Genomic DNA, 26,834 nt, shown 5'->3' on the forward strand with positions numbered 1-26,834 from the left:
TCTCAATGCAATTTCTTAAGACCCAGAATGTGGCTCAGTGGTAGGTCTTTGGTACCATTCTAGGAGCCCCCCACCAAAAAAAACCTCCACAAGTAGCACTTGTTGCTTAACTCATCTCATGATTATTAGCTATATGATTTGATTTTTGTGTCTTTCTCTGTGACTTATGAGTACCTAAATTTTTTCTTTAATTTAAATGTTGTGTTAGCAGCTTGATTCATGGATAGTAGTAGTTAGTTCTCCAAGTCTAGTTCACCATCAAGAAAAGATGTATCACCTGGGAACTCATTAAAAATTCAAATTATCAGACCCCATCTAAGATTTACTGAATAAGAAACTACAAGAAGTGCTTCACATAATGTTGAAAGCCTGAAAGTTTGAGAATCTGTGGCATCACAGCTCCTTTATTCAATGAGAGGCTCATACCAACATGCTAGTGAACATTGAGGACAGTGAAGCCATTTTATGGTTGGCCTTTAAATACAGTATCTTGTTTTTTAACCTGTAATGTTCTGCAGAATGGCTTATTACTGCATCCTATTTCAGGCCTACAGTTACTGCTCACATAAATTCCTATAAATTGTGGCAATTGAGGAAGACAAACTTTCTTAGGGTGAGCCAGAATATGCACTGGCAAGGGGATTAATTTCCAGTTATACTCACCTGGTTTTGCATGCTTAATGCTATATTCATGTTAGATTGCACGTGCAATGTCTGCTGGCATACTTTAGGTAATTGGATAGCCATCAGGTTCATTTGCATGCAGTCATGATGGCACACCTACCATTTACAAGTCTAAAATTAAGAGGCCAGTTTGAAGCTGGCTAAAGGCTTATTGCTAGGAAAATAATGAGATAAGGAAGAAATTGCAGCTGTTAATTTGCACTTGTGGCCTCTCCCATTCTGTCTCTGCTAATTTATTCTGTCTGGAGAGAGGCTCCTAAGAATATTTGTGTGTTTTATAAATCTATATTTAAGCTGATTTTTGTTATTCTGAGCATCTTTTCAAAAAGTATTTTCACATTCATGCTGCAATTTATTGTTGGGTTCTAAATTCACTCTGGCAGGTATTCTTACTCTTGTGAGACCTGTCAAAGAAGAGCTACACTCAGCATAGACTCTCAGACTGGGTCAGCAGTATCACTTCTATGTAGCCTATAATTATCAAACTCCCTTGAACTTGGCACTGTGTAGGAGCTTCATGCATTCAATTCAGTCAAATGTAGATTTCTTTCTTTCTTTTTTTTTCGGGCCACACCCAGTTGATGCTCAGGGGTTACTCCTGGCTATACGCTCAGAAATTGCCCCTGGCTTGGGGGGGCCATATGGGACGCGGGGGGATGGAACCGCGGTCTTTCCTTGGCTAGCTCTTGCAAGGCAGACACCTTACCTCTAGCACCACCTTGCCGGCCTCAATTGTAGATTTCTCTAATTGCTTTGCTGTGTACTGCAGCATTGGGGCTTAAACTCATAGCCTAGACTTTTTTTTTTTTTTGTGGTTTTTGGGTCACACCCGGCAGTGCTCAGGGGTACTCCTGGCTCCATGCTCAGAAATTGCTCCTGGCAGGCACAGGGGACCATATGGGACGCCGGGATTCAAACCGATGACCTTCTGCATGAAAGGCAAACGCCTTACCTCCATGCTATCTCTCCGGTCCCATAGCCTAGACTTTTTAAGCCACTCGGATATCTTCTGGGGCCACCGGTTTAAAAACATTGACGTAATATTGGCTTACAAGACTAGTTGTTTTGGGGCTTGCAATTTCACACCTCTTCAAAATGTATGGCCTTACAACCACACCTATTATTAAAATACCAATATCCCTACACCACTGTTTATGACCCTTACTCTCCATGTAAGGGCTTGTTTTGCTTTGCTTTGTACCCTTACTTTATCCCACATAGAAGTTATTTTATTTTTTTACATGTAACCCTTTTATGTTTTAAAAAGAAAAAAAGAGAAAAAACAAGGGTATTTGAAGACAACAGGTGATAGTTGAGTTTGAGACATGTTTTGCGGCATTACGGAACCCTATATTGTCCTTGAACTAGGGGTTTTGCTGAAGCTGATTCCGGTATCATGCAACAGTCCATAGTTTGATGGGGGCATGAGGGGCCACCAAGCATGGGTCAACAGGCGTGTTGGTTGTAGATATTTGTAGAGGCATGAGCTGGGGACCGAGAGGGTGTCTTTCAATGAGGAGCTGGATGGTGATGTTGGGGCAGAAGGTCAGTCTTGGTGTCTACCCATTTAGGAACTGAGGATAAGGAGGGTTGAATAAGGGGAAGATAATGGTTCAGGGTTTGGGTATGAGGAGGTAGGAGAGACACAGGGGTGAGGGGAGAGGCAATACATAAAAGACTAGACAATAAAGGTCAATTTGAGTGTTTTATCAAAATCTTGGGCATCCTGATTCTATTTCTAGGAACAGTCTAGGATCAGGAACGTTTTTGGATAATGCTTTTAAAAGTATATTTGTCGCGAGGCCGCGTGGTTTTGAAAAATAGTATTACTAGCAAACAAAACAGGGGGTCCAATATACATAGGGGAGGGGTTTCCCTCCTCTGCCCGCCCCCCAGGGCCGGAGTTGCCAGGGCCGGCCATAAAGACCCGCCTGGCGTGGGGGGGTCCCAGTCTCCTGGACCAAGTCCCACATAGAACTTTTAACAGCTGCCTGGGATTTCAGTGTTAAATATTTTGGCTTAAACAGAATCTTCTCTGGTGAATTTCCCCAATCTCTTCCTGTTTGAAGTGATTCCTCGATTTTTTTTGACCTCCCGATTATTTTCAGTAAGTGAATTAGGGAGGGACTGACCCAAGGGCTTGTGTCTATAGGAGTCAAAACTCTAAAGTCAAAACTCTAAACGTATGGCCAGTTGACCTACCCAAAGATACCATCCAGTTGTAGTGGCTGCATTATAAATGGCCTTTTTTCCTGGTTTAGGGGTACAAAAAAATGCAGGAGTACTTCCTAGTGTTAGAGTACAGAATGTGCCTCCAAACCTCCTCAGAGAGACTTGCCCTTAAGTGCCACCTAGAGGAACAACAGATCAATACATAGATATAGGAAGCAGCCACTGGTACAGGTTCACCTACTTTGTTTCCCTACCTAGGCAACGATATTGTGAGCTCTAGAGAACAAATGATGCTATCCCTTGATGCCTATTTGATGGTGCTGATTACAAATATATTTTACTTAGGGGGAAGCATGTCTGATGATTTACATAAACATTAGTAATTTCTCCTAATAATAAATGAATTTTTGCTTTTTATTTCAGCACAAGAGCATATACTATGATAACACCAAATGAAAACCGAAGAAATCACATACAAAGGAGTATGTATATATATTCATTTGGCATTCAAATCATTTCTCATTTTTATATAAAGTACAGTGGGTTGGCTTGGATCTGAAGTAGTTTTATTTTATGATTTGTATAGAGTGGTCAAATATCAAGATTTTATTTACTTATTTTTTTTGTATTGGTGGTGCTTAGAACTAATTCCTGGTTTTTTGCTCAGGAGTGACCTCTAGTGGTCCTCAGAGAATCTATGTTGTGCCAGGGGTCAAACCCAGATTGGCTTCATGCAAGGCAATATTCTGTATTGTCATTTTTCCTAGTATTTTTTTTAAATGAACAGTTTTCATATAGTTTAAAAATTATTCTATGGCCAATATTCTAACTTTGGTGTATGTGGGGCAGTGGGTATAACAGAACTTTTAGCATGGACATCAATTTTAGTTTACTGCTGGTATTTAATACTTTCATATTTATTGTCAATATTTCCTCCTATTCCTGTAAAGTTGGATTAGTTGAAAATATTTTACAGAACTATGAATTTTTTTCATATAATAGTGTTAACATTTATTTTTTTGGTTCTCCAAATAAGGACTGTGACTACTTCTGAAACTTTTAAGTTCTGTGTGAATTATGTGGATTATAAAACTATTTGTGTCTTTTTTGTTTGTTTATTTTCTGTTTTCTGGGCCACACTCAGCTGTGCTCAGGGATTACTACTCTTTTTGCACTCAGGAATCACTTCTGGCAGGCTCAGGGGACCATATGGGATGCCGGGGATTGAGCCTAGCTTGGCTGTGTGCAAGGCAAACACACTATCCACTGTATTATTGCTCTTGCCCCTTATGGAAAACTTTTAACACTCATGGGGGCTAACATTCATTTATTTGAAATCCACATGATAGAGATTTTACTTTTTATTTTTTTATTTTTTTTTTAGATTTTTTTTATCTTTATTTAAACACCGTGATTACAAACATGATTATAGTTGTATGATTACAGTCATGTAAAGAACATCCCCCTTCACCGGTGCAACATTCCCACCACCAATTTCCCAGATCTCCCTCCTCCCCACCCCTCTACACCTGTACTCGAGACAGGCTTTCTACTTCCCTCATTCATTCACATTGTTATGATAGTTTTCAGTGTAGTCATCTCTTCAACTGCACTCATCACTCTATGTGATGAGCTGCATGTCCTGAGCTGCACCTACCAGCCCTCATCTCTCTTGTCTCTGAGATACTGTTAAAAATGTCCTTCATTTTTCTTAAAGCCCATAGATGAGTGAAACCATTCTGCGTCTTTCTCTCTCCCTCTGACTTACTTCACTCAGCATAATAGATTCCATGTACATCCATGTATAGGAAAATTTCATGACTTCATCTCTCCTGATGGCTGCATAGTATTCCATTGTGTATATGTACCACAGTTTCTTTAGCCACTCATCTGTTGAAGGGCATCTTGGTTGTTTCCAGAGTCTGGCTATTGTAAATAGCGCTGCAATGAATATAGGAGTAAGGAAGGGATATACCCAAGGAACACAAAAATACAATACTTTTTATTTTTAATTTTATTATTATTATTATTATTATTATTATTATTATTTTCGGTTTTGGGGCTACACCCGGCAGTGCTCAGGGGTTACTTCTTTTTTTTGTTTCCTTTTTTCTTTATTTAAACATCTTGATTATATATATGATTGTGATTAGGTTTCCGTCATGTAAAGAACACCCCCTTTACCAGTGCAACATTCCCATCACCAATGTCCCAAATCTCCCTCCATCCTACCCCACCCCCACCTGTACTCCACACAGGCTTTCCAGTTCCCTCATTCATTCACATGATTATGATAGTTCTCTGTGTAGTTATTTATATTACTGAACTCATCACTCTTTGTGGTGAGCTTCATGAAGTGAGCTGGAAGTTTCAGCCCTCCCCTCATTGTCTCTGAGGATTGTTGCAAAAATGACTTTTATTTTTCTTAAAACCCATAGATGAGTGAGACTATTCTGCGTCTCTCTCTCCCTATGACTTATTTCACTCAGCATGATAGATTCCATGTACATCCTTGTATAGAAAAATTTCATGACTTCATCTCTCCTAACGGCTGCATAATATTCCATTGTGTATATGAACCACAGTTTCTTTAGCCATTCGTCTGTTGAAGGGCATCTTGGTTGTTTCCAGAGCCTGGCTATTGTGAATAGTGCTGCAATAAATAAGGTATGAGGAAGGGGTTTTTGTATTGTATTGTATTCTTGTGTTCTTAGGGTATATCCCTAGGAGTGGAATAGTGGAATAGTCGAATGTGGGCTCAATTTCCAGATTTTGGAGAAATCTCCATATGACTTTCCATAGAGGTTGGCCTAGACGGCATTTCCACCAGCAGTGGATAAGAGTTCCTTTCTCTCCACATCTCTGCCAGCACTGTTTGTTCTCATTCTTTGTGATGTGTGCCAATCTCTGTGGTGTGAGGTGGTATCTCATCGTTTCGATTTGCATCTCCCTGATGATTAGTGACGAGGAGCATTTTTTCATGTGTCTTTTGGCCATTTGTATTTCTTCTTTGTCAAAGTGTCTGTTCATTTCTTCTCCCCATTTTTTGATGGGATTAGATGTTTTTTTCTTGTAAAGTTCTGTCAGTGCCCTGTATATTTTGGATATTATCTGATGGGTGTTGGGTGAATAGTTTTTCCCATTCGGTGGGTGACTCTTGTATCCTGGACACTATTTCTTTTGAAGTGCAGAAGCTTCTGAGCTTAATGTATTCCTATCTGTTGATCTCTGCTTCCACTTGTTTGGAAAGTGCAGTTTCCTCCTTGAAGATGCCTTTAGTCTCAATATCATGGAGTGTTTTACCGACGTGTTGTTCTATATACCTTATGGTATCAGGTCTGATATCAAGGTCTTTAATCCATTTGGATTTTACTTTTGTACATGATGTTAACTGGGGGGGGGGTGTCTATGTTTGCTTTTTTGCAAGTGGCTAACCAGTTCTGCCAGGATCACTTGTTGAAGAGGTTTTCCCTGCTCCACTTAGGATTTCTTCATCCTTTGTCAAAAATTAGGTAATTGTATGTCTGGGGAACAATGTCTGAGAACTCAAGCCTATTCCACTGATCTGAGGGTCTGTCTTTATTCCAATACCATGCTGTTTTGATAACTGTTGCTTTGTAGTACAGTTTAAAGTTGCGGAAAGTAATGCCTCCCATTTTCCTTTTCCCTAGAAGTGCTTTAGCTATTCGAGGATGTTTATTGTTCCAGTGAACTTCATAAGTGTTTGATCCACTTCTTTGAAGAATGTCATGGGTATTTTTAAGGGGATCGCATTAAATCTGTATAATGCTTTGGGGAGTATTGCCATTTTAATGATGTTAATCCTGCCAATCCATGAGCAGGGTATGTGTTTCCATTTCTATGTGTCCTCTCTTATTTCTTGGGCTTTATAGTTTTCTTTGTATAGGTCCTTCACGTCTTTGGTCAAGTTGACTCCAAGATATTTCAGTTTGTGTGGAACTAATGTGACTGGGATTGCCTTCTTGACTTTCTTCTCTTCCCTATCATTATTGGTGTATAAAAAGGCCATTGCTTTCTGTGTGTTAATTTTGTAGCCTGCCACCTTGCTATATGAGTCTATTATTTCTAGAAGCTTTTTGGTAGAGTCTTTAGGTTTTCTTTTTTTTTGTTTTTTGTTCTTGTTTTGTTTTTGGGCCACACCCGGCGGTGCTCAGGGGTTACTCCTGGCTGTCTGCTCAGAAATAGCTCCTGGCAGGCACGGGGGACCATATGGGATGCCGGGATTCGAACCAACCACCTTAGGTCTTGGATTGGCTGCTTGCAAGGCAAACACCGTTGTGCTATCTCTCCAGGCCCGTCTTTAGGTTTTTTAAGTAGAGTATCATGTCATCTGCAAACAATGAGAGCTTGACTTCTTCCTTTCCTCTCTGGATTCCCTTGATATCTTTTTCTTGCCTGATCGCTATAGCAAGAACTTCCAGTACTATGTTGAAGAGGAGTGGTGAGAGCGGACAGCCTTGTCTTGTGCCAGAATTTAGAGGAAAGGCTTTTAGTTTTTCTTCATTGAGGATAGTATTTGCCATTGGCTTGTGGTAGATGACTTCAACTAGATTGAGAAAGGTTCCTTCCATTCCCATCTTGCTGAGAGTTTTGATCAAGAATGGGTGTTGGACCTTATCAAATGCTTTCTCTGTATCTATTGATATGATCATGTGATTTTTATTTTTCTTGTTGTTGATGTTGTCTATGATGTTGATAGAATTATGGATGTTAAACCATCCTTGCATTCCTGGGATGAAACCTACTTGGTCGTAGTATATGATCTTCTTGATGATGCACTGGATCCTATTTGCCAGGATTTTGTTGAAGATCTGTGCATCAGTGTTCATCAGGGATATTGGTCTGTACTTTTCTTTTTTGGCAGCATCTCTGTCTGGTTTTGGTATCAAGGTGATGTTGGCTTCATAAAAGCTGTTTGGGAGTGTTACCGTTTTTTCAATTTCATGGAAGAGCCTGGCTAGGATTGGAAGTAGCTCCTCTTGAAAGATTTGACAAAATTCATTAGGAAATCCATCTGGGCCTGGGCTTTTTTTTTTTTGGGCAGATGTTTGATTACAGTTTCAATTTCCTCAGTAGTGATGGGGGTGTTTAGATATGCTACATCCTCCTTACTTAAATGTGGAAGGTTATAAGTTATAAGTTGTAAGTTATAACCATTTCTTCTAGGTTCTCATGTTTAGTAGCATAAAGTTTCTCAAAGTAGTCTCTGATTACCCTTTGGATCTCTGCAGTATCTGTTGTGATCTCCCCCTTCTCATTTCTAATATGGGTTATCAGGTTTTTCTCTCTCTTTCTTTGTGAGTTTTGCCAATGGTCTGTCAATCTTGTTTATTTTTTCAAAGAACCATCTTCTGCTTTTGTTGATCTTTTGGATTGTTTTTTGGTTTTCCACTTCATTGAGTTTTGCTTTCAGCTTTGTTATTTCCTTCTGTCTCCCTATTTTTGGTTCCTTTTGTTGGTCATTTTCTAATTTTATGAGCTGCATCATTAAGTTATTCAGGTATGCCCCTTCTTTCTTCCAGATGTGTGCTTGTAGAGCTATAAATTTTCCTCTCAGGACTGCTTTTGCTATGTCCCATAGATTCTGGCAGTTTGTGTCTTCATTATCATTTGTTTTCAGGAAAGTTTTGATTTCCTTTTTGATTTCATCTTGGACCCACTGGTTGTTCAGTAGCAGGGTGTTTAATTTCCAATTGTTAAAGTTTTTCTTCTGTGTGCCTTTGTAATTCACATCTAATTTCAGAGGCTTGTGATCAGCAAAGGTAACCTGCAAGATTTCTATCCTCTTGATTTTATGGAGGTATGTTTTATGTGTTAGCATGTAGTCTATCCTGGAGAATGACCCATGTACATTAGAGAAGAATGTGTATCCAGGTTTTTTGGGATGGAGTGTCCTATATATATCTACTAGTCCTCTTTCTTCCATCACTCTTTTCAGAGATAGTATTTTTTGTTGGGTTTTAGTCTGGTTGACCTATCAGGTGTTGATATGGCCATGTTGAGGTCTCCCACAATTATTGTGTTATTATTAATTTATTTTTTCAGATTTGTCAGTAATTGTATTAAATAATTTGCTGGTCTCTCATTGGGTGCATATATATATATTTTTTTTTTTTGGTTTTTGGGCCACACCCGTTTGACGCTCAGGGGTTACTCCTGGCTAAGTGCTCAGAAATTGCCCCTGGCTTGGGGGGACCATATGGGACGCCGGGGGATCGAACCGCGGTCCGTTCCTTGGCTAGCGCTTACAAGGCAGACACCTTATCTCTAGCGCCACCTTCCCGGCCCGGGTGCATATATGTTTAATAGTCTGATTTCTTCCTGTTGCACATATCCCTTGATTAGTACATAGTGTCCATCTTTGTCCCTTACCACTTTTCTGAGTATAAAGTTGGTGTCATCAGATATTAATATGGCCACCCTAAATTTTTTGAGGGTGTTGTTTGCTTGGATGATTTTCCTCCAGCCTCTGAATTGGAGTCTATGTTTGTTCTGACTATTCAGATGTGTTTCTTGTAGGCAGCAGAAGGTTTGATTTATATTTTTGACCCATTTTGGCACTCTGTGTCTTTTAATTGGTGAATTTAGTTTATTGACATTGAGGGAGATGATTGTCATAGGATTTAATGTTATCTTTGTAGATAAGTCTGCTTTGTTTTATGGTCTCTCTTGTCTTAGAGTAGACCTTTCAGTTTTTCCTTTATGGCTGGTTTATCATCTGTGAATTTTTTTTTTGTTTGTTTGTTTTTTTGTTTTTGTTTTTTTTTTTTTTTTTTGGTTTTTGGGCCATACCCAGTGGTGCTCAGGGGTTACTCCTGGCTGTCTGCTCAGAAATAGCTCCTGGCAGGCACGGGGGACCATATGGGACACCGGGATTCGAACCAACCACCTTTGGTCCTGGATCGGCTGCTTGCAAGGCAAACGCCGCTGTGCTATCTTTCCGGGCACATCTGTGAAGTTTTTGAGCTTTTTTTTTAATCCATGAATTTGTGTATTCTTCCTTCAAACCTGAACATGAGTCGGGCTGGGTGCAGCATTCTCGGTGAGGCATTCATTTTATTGAGTCTTGTCACAATATCCCACTACTGTCTTCTGGCCTTGAGAGTTTCTTGTGACATGTCTGCTGTAAGTCTTAGGGATGCTCCTTTGAATGTAATTTCCCTTTTTGTTCTTGCTGCTTTCAGTATTCTATCTCTATCTGTGGATTTGTCATTGTAACGCGGATGTGTCTTGGGGTAATTTTCTTTGGGTCTCTTTTAGCTGGTACTCTTCGGGCATGCAGGATTTGATTGCATGTAGTCTTTAACTCTGGGAGTATCTCTATGATGATGTCTTTGACAGTTGATTATTCCTGGAGATCTCCTACCTGGGTCTCTGGTACTCCAGTGATTCTTATGTTGTTTCTGTTGAGTTTATCAAAGACTTCTATTTTCTTTTCTTTTTTTTTTTTTTGTTTTTTGGGCCACACCCGGCGGTGCTCAGGGGTTACTCCTGGCTGTCTGCTCAGAAATAGCTCCTGGCAGGCACGGGGGACCATATGGGACACCGGGATTCGAACCAACCACCTTTGGTCCTGGATCGGCTGCTTGCAAGGCAAATGCCTCTGTGCTATCTCTCCGGGCCCAAAGACTTCTATTTTCATCAGTTCGTATTCCTTGAGTACATTTTCCATTGACTGTTCATTTGTCTTAGGGTTCTTTTCAAATTTCTTCTGCTGTGTTGAGTTTTTCTGCATCACATCTTCTGGTACTTTGATTCTCTCCTCAGCTGCTCTTACCCTGCTGGCGAGGCCATCCATTGAAGTTTTCAGTTGAGCTAGCATGTTTTTCAGATCTGTTGTTTCAGTTTGGAATTTTCTGATTTCTGTCTTTGTGTTCTGTTCAGATCGATCTATGCTTTCTTTGAGTTCTACAAACATCTTCCATATTGCTATTTTAAGTTCCTTATCTGAGAGGTTAATCAGGTGGTTGGAATTTATTAGGTCATCCGAGCTTTCGTCTTCATTCTCTGTGCATGGTTTTTGCCTGCAAGGTTTTCCCATTGTCACGCTTGTAGAGTGGTTTTTCCTGCGTGTTGTGTTGGGGTTCATTGGTTAGAAAGAGTGCGCAGCTGTGAAGCGAAGCGCTCTTCTGCTGCCTCTAGTTGACATTTTTTTGGGATGTGCTCCGTAGGCCTCTGAGGAGACCTTCAGGTATTCAGAAACACAGACAGGCACAGGAGAAGTTTCCCTTGAAGTCCTCAGAGTGAACAAAGGCACAGCAAGGCAGAGCCTTCGCAGGCCAGAGAGCTCAGCTTATTGGACGGCGACCCCCACAGCCAGAGTTTACTCACTGGACAGCTTCAAAATGCAGTTTTTGGGGGGTGCGCTCCGTAGGTCTCTGAGGAGACCTTCAGGTCTCAGGGATTACTTCTGGCTGTGTGCCAGAAATTGCTCCTGGCAGGCTCTGGGGGCTATATGGGATACCGGGAATTGAACCTAGGAGCATCCCATGTCAGCCACATGCAAGGCAAATGCCCTACCATTGTGCTATTGCTCTGGCTTGATACATAGTTTTTTAATATCCCAGAGTTGGAAAAAAAGGAAATTCCTTTAATTGGAGTTGAAGTTGTTTTAAAATTAGAATATTTTTAAAATTAAGAGTTGTTTTAGGGGCCGGAGAGATAGCATGGAGGTAAAGCGTTTGCCTTTCATGCAGGAGGTCATCGGTTCGAATCCCGGTGTCCCATATGGTCCCCCGTGCCTGCCACGAGCAATTTCTGAGCCTGGAGCCAGGAATAACCCCTGAGTACTGCCGGGTGTGACCCAAAAACCAAAAAAAAAAAAAAAGAGTTGTTTTAGGCCCGGAGAGATAGCACAGCGGCGTTTGCCTTGCAAGCAGCCGATCCAGGACCAAAGGTGGTTGGTTCGAATCCCGGTGTCCCATATGGTCCCCCGTGCCTGTCAGGAGCTATTTCTGAGCAGAGAGCCAGGAGTAACCCCTGAGTACTGCCGGGTGTGGCCCCAAAACAAAAAAAAACAATAAAAAAAAAGAGTTGTTTTAAAATTAGAACATTTTGCCAAAAGTCTTGGAAAGAATTATGACTCAATGGACTCAAGGGTCATAGCCCCAGATATTGGTTCTCAAGGTTGCTGTCATTCCTGGATATCCATCTACTCATGCTCACATAGATTTACCCATTCTCTTAGGTGATTTGTCAAGATTTATAGAGACCACTTTTCTTTCATATCCTATTAATATCTGTTATTTCTCATATGTCTTAGTTGCAGAGCAAGAGTTGGAGAACCTTGAGAAGTTGAAGGAGCAATATAAAGTGAAACCAATTAACCTAGTCCCGAGTCGGCTTGGTAAGCCTGCAAACCAGGTGTCTGGAAAAGGGAGGACAGGGTTATACAAAGATTCTATTTGTGCATGGCCCATGTCTGTCTTTAAATGTATGTTATAGGTAATTGAAGCTTGGGGCACTTTGAATGAGCTTCTTTTAAAATGGAACACTAAGAATGCACATGTATTATTGTTTTTGATGACTTGTGTGTGAATGGTAACTACTTTTCCTAGCGGCAATTGTATGATGCCACAGTGAGATGGGAATCAAGTGATGACTCAATTACCAAATAATTTAGAACATCTCAGAAGATCCATTCAGAAAATATTCTTACCTGTATGTTGCATGTGCCTTGTCACTGGACTAGTCAGGGCTGGAGTAAAAAAAGCATCAGAAGCATATTAATTAGGATAGTCACATACTGCTGTGAAAAAAATAAAGCAAGAGCTCCTTCCAAAACTAAGACAAGAGTGAGCTGGGGACCCAGTGATAGTACTAAAGAGAAACATCACCCGTGTCTTCATTCCCCAAATAGAGACCTTTGCACTTCTGGAGCACATGCTGCCAGTGTGATAAATTGGGCTGCCTTTTGCCTGGTGTTTGAATCATTCAGTAGATATGCTTTCTAATGGGAATCATTCACATCTTTTGTTCCTTTTACTTTTCCAGCAGCAGCTGAGTACTAAAGGTCTGGATACACTGGTTCCATATACTTAATTAATACAAATGTGCCAGGGATCATTTACTGTTCAACTAATTTTTTTTCTGTTCAACTAATTTTTAAAAAGCACCCTCCTATTCATTTATAGGTAAAGTAGCGATTTTAGAAAGCATTTGGTGAAATTAATAACGTTATTGTCATCATCCTACTATATTTCAGGAGAGGAGTTAATGCTAGGCATTTCAGTTGTCATGTTAGACTAAGCCAGCTTTGCAGGGGCATAGTTAGGGGATGACTTTGCTCTTCCTAAATAGCTCCCTTAAATTAACACCTTGAGACTGGTTTTTTTTTTCCCATGTTCTTTGGATAAAATTATATCTTTTTGATCATTTTCAAGTGATAATGTCATCCAGTTAATTCTAGTCATAAAATAGAGTCATTTCAGTAGCTAATGTTCAATCCTTGTATTGGTTAAACTCTGCTACTAATGGAGATTAAAATTCTTCCCAGGTCTAACCCAGATCTTCTTTAGGCAGTGAACTAGCAAAGGGAATGAAGCATGGTTAAATCTTTCTCTGTTGAGATCCTGACTCTTGCAGTCAAAGAAGGGAAGGTAGTACAGGAAGTCTATAGCTGGTTCTGTGATCCCAGTTTATTCAAATCTTGTGTGTACTTCACATCATTTTCTTCCCCTCACCTCCTCACTCCCAGGGTATCTTTAGTTCCTTCTTTTTTGCCATGCTCTTTTTTTCTGAATTTCACTGGTTGTGATGATATGTTTTTCCACTGTCAGACCATGGTTTCATTTGGGCTCTTGGGAGCTAATCTTTGCCCTATTGTTCCTTTGGGTTGCCTGAGTTAAAACAGAAATTGGAGTCTTGTTGTTGGTCATATTCTTAAAAATTGGCAATGATCTAGGATTTTAAAAAATTTAATTTTGAGGGTGTCACACCCAGTTATGCTCCTGGTGAACTCAGAGTATTACATGGGGTGCCTGAGATTAAATCCAGATTGGCTGCATGCAAACCAAATGCCCTCCATACTATCTCTCTGATCAGTTAGATCAGGATTTTTGTGTGGCAAGAGGCTAGTGTGTTTGAAAAGAAAATTCTAGATTGTATTAAACTTTGAGGTGAGTTTTAAGAAAATCTACAAATATTTGGACAGCTTTCTCCATTTATTTTAATTCTCAACACTTCTATTTCCTAACCTCTTAAAATAGTACAAAGATGTTAGAATAGACCAAAAAAAAAATTGGAAAAGCCATTTAGTAATACTGTTTCTTTCCCATTCCTCATCTCCTCCAAGAGATTTGAAGATCCAAATTAAACAGGCCTGATAGATCTTTTGAGATTTCAAAAGAAATGTCTCTATGGCATCTTTATCAGTCCAATTATTAAAACTCTGGTGAATACAAATTGCTTTAATGTGTCTTCTATTAGAACATATCTTTTAGCAAGCTGGTACTTTGAATGACCAATGCACCAGAGAATTATTTCAAAGGAATCTTATAATACTCACAATTGGCTTGTGTAAATACTGAGAAATACCAAAAAAAAAATTCTAAGATGATTGTCAAGTTGTAAAGATTCCTGATCCTCATCATTTAGATTTTAGAGAGTATGTGAAATAGATTTTTATATTTTTGTTTTGAATATCTAAATTAAAAAGCAAATCATATGGATTGACAATTACTAGCTTGAATATTCCCATTGTACTTTTAAAAATTGACTCTCTAAAGAGAATATATGATCTAGTGGCAGTTGTTCTGACAAGCACCTACCTACTTGGATATAGGCCATAGAGTCCAGAATTAAAACAACTAAAGAAGGGCTGGTCATATTTTTTGTTTGCTTTGGGAGCATTTCAGTGATGCTTAGGGGCTAGTCCCATCTCATTGGACCAAAGAGATATACTGTAATACTAACCCCTATACTGTAATACAATTCCCATTGTTTATCATTTTCACTAAGCTAGAGAATGATCACACTTAAGCTGGAAAAATGTTTGAGAATTTCCAAGAGAAGCACAAGTTATTTTTATTCAGCCCAGACATTAATGTATGATTTAATCTAACTAAAAACATGCAATACCTGGTTGCCAGAAAATTTATAGTAGAAGTATCTTCTCTTAGTAATATGATTTCATCTTTCTGTTCAGGTCTGTGTCTCATTTAAGAAATTCTCATTCTGTAATGTTTTATTAAGAAAACTGGTTATATCCTTATTTTTAGAAGCACAAAAATGTTAGGGAAATGCTGGATGTAGATGTATCATGTATTAATTAGTCTTTGATGGCTGACATTTTAGCTTTATATTCCTGTTGATGTTTTTTTTCTCGAGGTGGAAGTCAATCAGAAGCTGAAGTCAGGCAGAAACAACAGCTACAGCTGATGCAGTCTACATACCATACCAGCAGAAGGTCAGAGTCCTTCTCTTCTCGTTTAATTTTGGCAATGAAATGGAGCACCAACACTTGCACATAACCGTGAAATAGAACAGCAACAATCTTAAAAATAAAAATATTTAAACCATATGAAAATGAACTTTTAAAAGCATATAGATCAAGGAGTGTGAAATGAAGAGATAGCTAATTTTTATCCAAATTATATATTGGTCAGTAGGATTCTTGAGTAAGGAATTATTTTTTTTCTAGCTTAAATTAAGCCAGTTCTATTAAAAAATATTTTAGTTCTAAGAGCATGGTTTATTTTGTGAAAATGGGTGGTAGTGGTAAGGTAAGGTAAGGTAAGGTAAGAAATCCAGTGAATTTTCAATCAACTCTAATTTTATAGTAATTAGAAAAATTTGCATTTTCTTTTCTCCCTCCCAGTCTGGGGTAGCAAGGGTAGATAAGACAGATCAAAGAATAAAAACAAAAAGAAATTTCATGGGTACAGCATGTAGCCTGATCATCCCCTGTAATCTAAGTACTAATTACCAGACTATAATTATAGTTACATAGAACACAAACAATATTGCATTTGCAGTTTATCATGATTTTTGTTTTAGAGACGCAAGTTGAAAATAATAACATTTTAAACTTCTCTATCACAATTTAGTTGAAAAGAGAGGAATCTATCAGAATCAAGAAGGAAGCTGAAGAAGCTGAAATCCAAAAGATGAAGGCAATTCAGAGAGAGAAGGTAAGATGATGGAGAGGCTGCTTAACATTTACTGAGAGCTCACATGTGCCTAGTTCTCACCGAGGCACAGCCTACATAGGAGTCCTCACAATAACCCTCTGAAGTATATATCACTCTTACTTTTCACGTTTGCAAATGAGCAAATTTATGTAGAGATGGTAAGTATCTTGTTCAGGGGCTTACTAAGTTGGCTGCCAAACAAGCTCCTCAACCCTTGTACCACATCTCTGGCCCCAAAAGACTTCTTAACACTGCTCTGTCTTGTCTCCAGCACAGCTATCAAAGTAGATGCATTTTCTTTTTTTTTTGGCTTTAGGAAAGTGCAGTGGAATAGTACCATGTTTAAAGCCAAATATTGAACTTTGTTGCAAATGGAGGAAGTAGATGAGCATATCTCACAAATGAAAGGATTGATGTTAAAATGTTTTCACTGTTAATGATATGGTCTATACCAAACCTCACAATGCTGTTTTTTATTTACTTTTTTGGTGGTGCTGCTGCATATGCCCACTTTATTGTGGTGCATAATTACTGTTATTCCAGGGGTCAAACTGAGGGCAAGGCACATGTTCTACTTATAAACCATCTATCTGGGACCCAAAGTTATGTTTTCAGTTTTGGTAGTATTTTTTTGGTATTTGAAGAGCAAAATCTCTATAAATGGCCATCTGTGAGATGAGAGAGAGAGAGAGAGAGGGAGAGAGGGAGAGAGGGAAAGAGGGAGAGAGGGAGAGGGAAAGAGGGAGAGAGGGAGAGAGGGAGAGGGAGACAGAGAGAGAGAGAGAGAGAGAGAGAGAGAGAGAGAGAGAGAGAGAGAGAATATAGTATGGAGGGCATTTGCCTTGCATGTGGCCAATCTGGGTTTGATCCTCAGCATACCATATGGTTCCCCAAGTACCGCCAGTAATTCCTGAGTGAAGAATCAAGTGTAAACCCCTGAATATCATTGGCTATAGCCCAAAAACTGGATTAAAAAAAAACAACCACTTTTTCCTCAGATGGCCTTCTGCTATTGCAGAAAAAACATTGTGTTGTTATACACTCATGCCCTCCTTCTGCCCTTCACATCGTCTTCCACATAGAAGCTTTCAGTTATGGGATGTTAGGTGCATGGCCTGACTAATGGTACTAATCATAAGATACAAAGAATACCTGCTGTAGGTAGCCATTATGGAAATACAGAAATTTTTTGGAGCCACACCCATTTGTGCTCAGGGATCATTTTTGGTGATCACTCTATGGTGTTAGGGCTTCAACTCAGTTTAGCCACTTGCAAGGCAAATGTCCTATACTTCTAGGAACACAGTTCTTTTATTTATTTATTTATTTATTTATTTATTTATTTATTTATTTATTTATTTATTTATTTATTTATTTATTTATTTATTTATGTGCTCAGAAATTGCTCCTGGCTTGGGGGACCATATGGGAAGCTGGGGGATCGAATCACCATCCACCCTAGGTTAGTGCATGCAAGGCAAACACCCTACCATCTGCGCCACTGCTCTAGCCCCAGGAACACAGTTCTTTTTTTTTTTTTTTTGTGGTTTTTGGGTCACACCCGGCAGTGCTCAGGGGTTATTCCTGGCTCCAGGCTCAGAAATTGCTCCTGGCAGGCACGGAGGACCATATGGGGCGCCGGGATTCAAACCGATGACCTACCGCATGAAAGGCAAACGCCTTACCTCCATGCTATCTCTCCGGCCCCCAGGAACACAGTTCTTATACATGTTGTTTCTTTCCTCTCTACTCCTGTGTTTTAATCTCTCCTCTTTTTCTTTTCTTCCTTCTTCCACTCCTCCTTTCTTCCTTTCTCACCTTATCACTCTACCTTCCTTTTATTTCTTTCCTTCTACAAACTCAGAGATGCTTGGGAGTTACTCCTTTCTCAGTGCTTAGGGGTTGTTCTTGTGGAGGAGACTACTTTCTTTGAATCAGGCATATTTTATTGAAAATACACAACCTATCCTTCATGCTATCTCCCTAGCCCTACGTTCTTTTGAAGATTAAATGCTCATCAACAATTGAAGGGGGGGTGTTCTGTTTTTGACTGAAACCCAACTACATCATGCTTGTAATCATAGTGCTTAAATAAAGATTTTATATATAAAAAGCAAAACAAAACAATTGAACCTAGTTACCAAGCTTTAGGTATATTTGCCAATTAGAATTAATGAAGCCAAAAGCAGAATGGCTTATGGGCTATGTTAATAGTTTCTTTCCTTTACTTGAATTGTTCTTTACCTAAGGAGCATATTAAGTTTCTTGATGTTTTTCCCATTATGTTGTGTGATCATGAGCAGATTCTAACCCCTCTCTGAACTACCTTTATAAAATAACTAAAAATTACTGTTTTTTATTCTTCTTTCAAGATCAGACGCATGCATGAGTTTATATATATTATATCTAAAAAATATTTAAGCTTTAAGAGTGGAAGTTAGATTCTTTTTTATACAGGAAGGACTATAATGAAATTCTAGAGGTAATAATAAAGTACAAGAGTTGTTTACTAAGTTTGATTTTGTAATTTATTTCCTGTTGATCTCCTCTTACATCTTTATTGAAAAGTTTTTATTACAATAACTTTTAAACTTTCTTTCCTATTTATTTCTCTCTCAATCCCCATCCACTTTTTTTTAAAATTCAACTCCTTCCACTGCCCAATTTTCTCCTTCAAAGTTGAGTTTGCTCTTTGGTCTTATGATTGTAGAGCTGCTGTTCACTTTGCAAAGTATACTTTACCTGTAATGCAGACAGAATTAAAAAAAAAAATCACATTATTATCAGGAATTGAATTTAGCTGCTTGAAGACACTGAAGAATTATTTTGCATTACAATTTCTTATCTTAAGGGTCGTTTATTAGTTGTCATTTAATACCCATAATAGACTGACTTGTGGGTCATTTATAGCTCATTTCTATTGTATACTATTTGGAACTAATCATGGCTAAAACAATTTTCTTTAATATTGAGTAAAGATAGCATTTATGTTTTCTTTTCATGTTATGCTGTAGCAGTAGATGTATAATGGACATTAAACACAGGAACATTAATTGGCTTTGATTTTCTAATGTGATAACTATAAGGATTATGTATATAAATTTGCCTGAAAGTGGGAGATGGCATGAATCCTTAGTTGATGCAAAGATCCTTCCCATTCAAAAAATGGTCCTTGGAACAGGAGAGACAGTTTAATTGGCTAAATGTATAAAGGAGACTTGGATTGGATCCCTTGCACCACATTGTCCCCAGACCACTGCCAGGAATAGCCCCTGAGCACTGCAAATGAGGGTCCAAAACAAATAAATCAATAAAGTGTGATCCTTAAGTTAGTAGCACTGGCTTAATTTGTTAGAAATGCAGAGTATTGAGTCCCTCTCAGATCTTCTCAACCAGAGTCCTTCGTTTAACAAGTTCCCAGGTGATTCCTGTACACAAAATTGTAGTATATACAAATATAAACTACCTTAGAGAAGGAGCCTCCCCTCTGCCCTTGGCCCTTCAAATCTGAAGATTTGATTTCTCTGGCTAATTGGCCTATGCTGCTACCAAATACGCTACTTGTTTTGAGTATTTGACTTTTCATATTAAATGTGAGCCGGTTTAGTAACTTGTGTCAGAAAAAAGAAAAATGGACATTACCCATCTAGAAATGGCATACTTCACATTGCCAGTGTGAAAATGGCCGTGAGAAATGATAATGGTTGTGCTTATGGAGCACTTATTCTTTAAAATGCACAGCAAAACACACACATGGGGACACTAGCTTGCGAAATACCTCCCTCCTCCCAATGGCAAATGGCTGCAGTCCAAGTCCTCTGAGCCCAAGTAGAATCCAAGCCTATTGCACCAAGAGCCTCTGCTTGGTTTCTGGTCTTAAATCTCCTCAGTCTTTCATTTTTCCCAATTCCTGAGAGGGAATTCCCTCCCAGAATACTGGGCTATATTCTGGCTGGGTCACCATCCTCTGTATACATTAAGGGAAGAGCTAATTGCTTTTCTTTTAAACTCTTTCTTTATTGCCTTCTCCTCCATCATCATGTTCCTCATTGTTGAGATAATGGTGGGTTGCACACATGCCTGACAGTGATGTCCATCCATTTAGCTGAGGGTAACAAATCAGGGTAACAAACTTGACTGTGATGCTCCCCAACATTTGCACTCCTGAAGTTCCACTTTGAATGTGCATGCCAGTCATCACATGCTCAGTTGAAGTGCACAGTGATGGTGGTGCTCACAGGAGAATGTTAGAGTGACTGACTACATATGTGCTATTTGGAATAGCACCCATATTTTAGTGCTTATATATCTCTGACTGAAAATACCATACATATACTTTTTCCCCCTCAAAAGTGCATCTTATGGAGTGAATGATACCTAGAGCTGAAGCCTGAGTGCAGGGAGGAGAGCATCTATAAACTGTGTGTCTTGTGCTCGGTTTGGCAGCACACATACTAAAATTGGAACAATACAGAGAAGATTAGCATGGCCCCTGCGCAAGGATGACATGCAAATTCATGAAGCTTTCCATATTAAAAAATGTGTGTCTTATAGAGCAAAAAATATGGTAGCTTGTGGACCTGGGAATTGCAAGTAGGTAAAGTGCTTCACATTGCAGAGCTGCAAACATGTAGAATACCAGGGATTCAAAGTCCTGGCTATATGCTTACATGGCAGGTATTTATGTTCAAGCTTTGAGCTAGTGGGTGGTGAAACAATGGGGTTGCATAACTTAAAAATTTTTGTTTTTAAAATAATTCTTTATGACTTGTTCTCAGTAAAAGTTTCAGTTGTTTGGGGCCGGGTAGGTGGCGCTGGAGGTAAGGTGTCTGCCTTGCAAGCGCTAGCCAAGGAAGGACTGTGGTTCGATCCCCCGGCGTCCCATATGGTCCCCCCCAAGCCAGGGGCGATTTCTGAGCACATAGCCAGGAGTAACACCTGAGCATCAACCGGGTGTGGCCCAAAAACCAAAAAAAAAAAGTTTCAGTTGTTTGACTATTTCACATATCTATATATTTTTTCAGGTGAGAAGGGTTTGTGAGTGGAAAGGTTAAGAGACACTGCTATAAATCCACTACTCTATTCCTTTTGGACTCTTCTCTCCCAGATTTTGTTCTTGGATCAATGAGTGAAAGGCAGTCAAATGTCTAGCAGTTGATCATATTAATGGGATTTAGGAAGAGTTGATTATTTGGTTAAAAGGAAATTTGGAGTGGGCATTTGTATGCTCTAGTACTTTTTTTGTTTGTTGTATTTTTTTTGTTTGTTTTGGGGCCACATCTGGTGGTGCTCAGGAATCATTTCTGGTGGGCTCTAGGGACCATATAATATACTGGGGATTGAACCTGGGTCAAAATCTTGCAAAACAAGTACCTGCTGTACTATCATTCCAACTTATCACTGCTTATAGCTTTAGTTTAGGGGTAGAGGAGCAGAATCTACTTCTGCTTGGGATTGCTGCTGGCAATGCTTAGGTGATATTCAGTGCTGGGGATCAAACTGTATCTGTTGCATGCAAACAGTATCTTAATCCCGGAACTATCTCTTCAGCCCAATATCTATTAATATTTGTGTCTCCTACATTTTTCTGTTTGTTCTTTCTGTCCAGTTTGGAACTTAGAATCTATGCCTGAATTACTATGAGAACTGCTCCATTGGTACCTTCTGTACTTACCTTCCACCTTGTTGTTTTCATTCTGCTTAACAGAACATAATGGTTTACCATTGCTTTCAGTTAAGTTCAAAATTCCTTTACTTTTACATAGATTTGTTTTGTAATCATAAAATTCCTCTTTCTGAACATTGTTTTCTGGCCTTGGTCTGTGATATACCACCTGTTTTTCAGTTTATTCAAAATGTTTCTTGATTTCTTCCCTGAACTGGCTTATTCTTTCTTGCCTTTCTGTATTGAAAATATTGTAAAATCCTTTCCTAGTCAACCCTCTACCATGCCCATCCATTGCCTTTGTGAAATTAGAAACAGATTCTTTATCCAGGCAATAGGTTTCTATGGATAATAGACGGTGATAAGATTGGTACCTTAGCTGAGATATAGAAAAGCCACACCTGCTGCACTGGAGCTTGTCCTTTTAGGACACACAATTAGAGGAGCTGTTTATTGCTGACTTTATAACTGCCTTTTCTGTACCCCCTTTCTGGGCAGAGAGCAGCTCCTGCAATTTCCAACACTTCCAATCTTCTTCTAGAATACTCTTTGCTTGTTTAAGTTAGACTAAAATAGTTCTCTTCTCAGATCTGTGATTCTCATTCTTTTATTTGTGTGCCCATTTCTTGAGGACTCTGAAAAAGCTATGGGGCCACTCTTAATTAAAATGAGAACATTCATTTGGAAACCTGAGTTTAGAAACAGCATTCTAAAATCTAACTTAAATTCTGACTCTTTTTCTACAGAATTGGCTTTTTACATTTAGAAGCACTGGATAATTGTTGATAGTGTTGCTCAACTGTCTGCTGTAGTGCTTTTACCAATCACATTATTGTGAACCTCTGTCTCCTTACATTTTATTATTAGTTTTGGGCTGGAGAGATAATACACGTATCTTGCATGCAGCTGACCTGGGGTCTATCTCTGGTACTGCATTTGGTCCCCCACAACATAACCAGAAGTAATCCCTAAGCACAGAGCCAAGAGTAAACCCTGAACACAGCTGGGTGTGGACTCCAGAAACAAGTAAAAAACACTTTCTATCATATAATTTTACTACTGTGTGAGGATCTTATGCAGATGTGCTCAGGGGCCTTTCAGAACCTTACCCAGCCATACCGGAGGGCCCTGTTTTTTTTTTTTCAGGAATTTAACTCACACCTTTTATACGATAGTAATATGTTTTAGCACTTGAGACACATGTTGCTCTCCTGATGTATTTTACACACTGCCATCACTGCTTCCATTATCTATATTCCCAACAAGCCTCGCAAACTTCTCGGAGTGAGTAGTACCCTGTTTAATTTGTAACCTGGCTTCAACATAGCATCAAGCATATCATAGGTTTGTGAAAAAATGTGATTCAGTGATATCTGTCAAAGTCACTAAGTTAGTGGTGGTGGAATCTAGAGCTCATTCCATATTTTTTTTCTCCTATACTTTCATGTTCTTGATATTTTACATTCTGTAACTTGTAAGTATATTATGAACTACACTTCAGCAATGACTTAAACTTATAACAACCAGACTGGTTAAATCCAGGTATTTTATTTTTTATTTTAATTAAATTCCATATATTTGAATTTTAATGGGTTAAAACAGATAGCTGCTGTATAGGAAAGTATTAAAAACAACTTTTTTGATACTTAAGTATTTTCTAAAATACTTCTGCATCCATCAGCTTCTGAGGGATGAGCAAAGCTTTGGAGAGAGTTTAGCAATTGTGTGTCTGTTATTTTTGAGTTGAATTCAGTGGTATCTATTTAGTCAAGATGTTTACAATCGGTTTCAACTTTGACCTTACTAAAGGATCAAAGTCTCGCTCTTCTACATGCTTTTCTCACTGTTGTTAAAGGAAGTTTTCAAAATACTGGTCTCAGCAAGTACTTTCAGTATTTTGTTTACATGCCTGTTTATTATTCTTTTAATATTTTTTCAGAGATGCATGGAGCTCATAGAGTCAAAATTTTTTAAATATGAGAATTTTTGTATTGATTTATAATACTCTATGTGTTTCCTAGAGTAGTACTTTCATTAATAAACCTTAATTGATTTGTATTATAGTTTCCTTTTATAATAGTTACTTTCTTTTTCCCTCTAAAAGAGAACCACCTTCAAAATGAAACTGTCAAATATTTGTGTGAATGAAGACTTTCATGGACGATGAACAATATAGACAATTTCTCCCTCCCTCTTTCAAAGATGGAGCCAAATATATGTCAAGGTTTGGAAGTGATGATTTCCATTATTCTTTTTTTCTGAGGTCTTCCTGCTGGGCAAATCCAATTCTTTCTTTCTATTAAAGTAAACCCAGGCTGTTTTGCTCTCTCTTGGAGTCACTTGAAACTCCAGCTATCTCCTGTGTTATAGAAATTATTTCAATCTCCACAGACTCTGTTGTCTAGGAATTTTACTGTTTTTTTATCGGCAATAACTTTTTTCTTTTCATGACAGTTGTATTATAGTGAGCAAAAGTAAATGTTCCTGATTTATTTTAGTTAATTTGAATGTGCCATAGTCATGGTGACAATAATATTAAATATGAAACCTTTTGTCTCTAGACTACCTAAACAACTAATTAAAAATTCTATTCAAGTGTATTGCTTTTTTAAAAAATGACATTTTCTGTTCAGTCTCTCAACAACTTTAAGTATCTGATTCTAAATCAGAGGGGAGCTGAGTTGGCTTATTGAAATCTTTTAAAAGTGCTTAAGTGTAATATGAGTGTATATAAATTTTTGTATGAAATATTTAACCATTTATTATCATTTTAATTTAACATAGTTGGTGTGAATATTTTGTTTACTTAGAAAATGTTGGGAGTAAAAAACTACTTTAGTTATACATATTGTGAGTCAGAGATATGGTACAGCAATGTTATTGTCCCCCATTATAGTGCCAGAAGTGATTTCTGAGACACTGAGCCAGTAATAAGCCCCAAGCTCAGCTCGGTGTGGCTGACTTCCCTCCCCACTTCCAAACAAAAATTAAAAATAAAATAAGCATATTGTTGACTGAGAGAAAGCTTAAAAGACCTGCGCCCCATGATAGCCATCTTTATATGTAGGGTCCACACTACTGGTTAAAGTATCACTGGAAGCCCTCACTCACGTATAATGTATACATACATTATGAATATGTATATTAATATACATATATGCATCATGTTGTTACCAATTGAACTAAAGAATAAAAATATTCTCTAATGATATTAAGTTATCTATAAAAAAGCCAAAGCAAGGAATTTTGGGCCCTAGATTTCAATTATTGTGGCTCCCAGTGGGAAGATACATACTATCTTAGAAAACACTAGTTTATATTGAACCCTATTATATTGAACTCTTTTTGTTGATGTTTCTTTTATTGGCCACACCTAGCTATGTTCATCCTGGCACACTCCTGGCAGTTTGGGATTCATATGGTGTGTTGGGATAAAATCCTAAGGTTAGTCATATGTAAGGCAAACACCATACCCTGCTTGTATTATCTCTTGGGCTCCCCATATAAACTTTTTTTTTTTTTTAGGTTTTTGGGCCACACCCGTAACGCCTCAGGGGTATTACTCCTGGCTATGTGCTCAGACAAGTTGCTCCTGGCTCTTGGGGGACCATATGGGACTCCGGGGGATCGAACCTTTAGCGCCACTCGCCTGGCCCCCCCATATAAACTTTGTAGGGTCACTTGTGTCTCCCAAAAAGTTTTGGATTTAGGTAACAAACATTATAAACTTAATTAAAGCTACCACAACAGATTTCTTATTCCTGGCTGAGCTCAGACTTACTTCTGACTCTGCACTCAAGGAATCATTTCTAGCATACTTGGGGAAACATATGGGATGCTGGGGATTGAACCTGTGTAGGCTTCATACAAGGCAAGCACACTGACCAGTTTTGCTATCTCTCCAGTGCTCCAACAGATTAAATTTTTGATATTTTCTATTTCAGAGCAGCAAGTTAGAGAGAAGAAAAAGGCTTCAAGAAAACCTCAGAAGGGAAGCAATTTAGAGAACATCATCAATAGTAAGTTTGTTTTTGTTTTTAGAGTCCCATACTTTGATAGGCATTATTGTTCTGCCCCCCTTTTTTGGCCACACCAGTTGGCACTCAGGGATTACTCCTGGCTTGTGTGTTCAGTAAATTGCTCCTGGCTCAGGAGACCATATAGGATGTTGGAGATCGAACCTGTGTCCGTCCTAGGTCAGCCATGTGCAAGGCAAATGCCCTACACTGTGCTACCACTCTGGCCCATTGTTCTGCTTTTAAAGATTAGGTGAGGATAACTTTGTAAACATTTGGTATTAAAACATTGTCCAATTTAAATTATAGTAATTGAACTCTTCTCATTATGTGAGATTCAAAAGTTGTGTACACTTATATTTGCCAAATTATATTATAGAAAATAGATAAGATAGTAATGATAAATTAGAGAAATATCCATTCTAATAATTGAGAGGCTTAATTATTTATGTATTTTATTTATTTATTTATTTTGGTTTTTGGGCCACACCACGGCATTGCTCAGGGTGTTACTTCTGGCTGTCTGCTCAGAAATAGCTCCTGGCAGGCACGGGGGACCATATGGGACACCCGAGATTCGAACAACCACCCTTTGGTCCTGGATCAGCTGCTTGCAAGGCAAACTGGCCCAAGAGGCTTAATTATTAATGATTGTGGGTACTACTGGTTATGTTGACTTCCAAAATACTGATGTCAGAGAAGGGTCATTGAAAAGAAGTAGCTGAAAAAATATCAAGAACTTATTATAATCTATGAACTGAGGACTATTACACACTTGTGTATTTATATATAAATATTGAAAAATCCGTGAATAATTTTTGTCAAAACTCTTGATCATATACATTTTACTATTTTTTCCATTATAGTTTATGAATAACATCTTCTAATATGTGTAGGCGCATATTTTATATATGCTTTTTTTACTATACTGCTAAATTGATAACCATAGTTTATACTATCTTGATTTTTTTTCTCTAATACAATGTTTAAGGTAAGCTCTTATAATCTATGTAACTAGATTACCATCACTTGATTTAGAAAATAAATTAATAAATGAATTATATTTGGGGTCACATTACTAATTCAGACATGATACAATTAAAGCCAGGCAAATCTGGGTTTCAAAAATCATAATTCTCTTCACAT

At 38.4% G+C, this 26,834-nt stretch overlaps 1 protein-coding gene and 1 non-coding gene across 2 annotated transcripts in view; both read left to right on the plus strand.

The window, feature by feature from the left end:
- Positions 1-430: 430 nt before the first annotated feature.
- EPSTI1 (epithelial stromal interaction 1) overlaps positions 431-26,834 on the plus strand; it is a 118,745-nt gene continuing 92,341 nt past the window's right edge. The window contains 7 exon segments of the mRNA XM_049778492.1: positions 431-468; positions 3,280-3,338; positions 12,140-12,223; positions 15,205-15,276; positions 15,922-16,007; positions 25,617-25,670; positions 25,672-25,691. Coding sequence (XP_049634449.1) covers positions 431-468; positions 3,280-3,338; positions 12,140-12,223; positions 15,205-15,276; positions 15,922-16,007; positions 25,617-25,670; positions 25,672-25,691 — 413 coding nt within the window.
- On the plus strand, positions 20,438-20,544 carry LOC126016970 (U6 spliceosomal RNA). The gene has a single exon (XR_007498651.1). It is a non-coding gene; the product is annotated as a U6 spliceosomal RNA (small nuclear RNA).

Source organism: Suncus etruscus, chromosome 8 (genome assembly GCF_024139225.1).
Source record: "Suncus etruscus isolate mSunEtr1 chromosome 8, mSunEtr1.pri.cur, whole genome shotgun sequence".
NCBI classification, from domain to species: Eukaryota; Metazoa; Chordata; class Mammalia; order Eulipotyphla; family Soricidae; genus Suncus; species Suncus etruscus.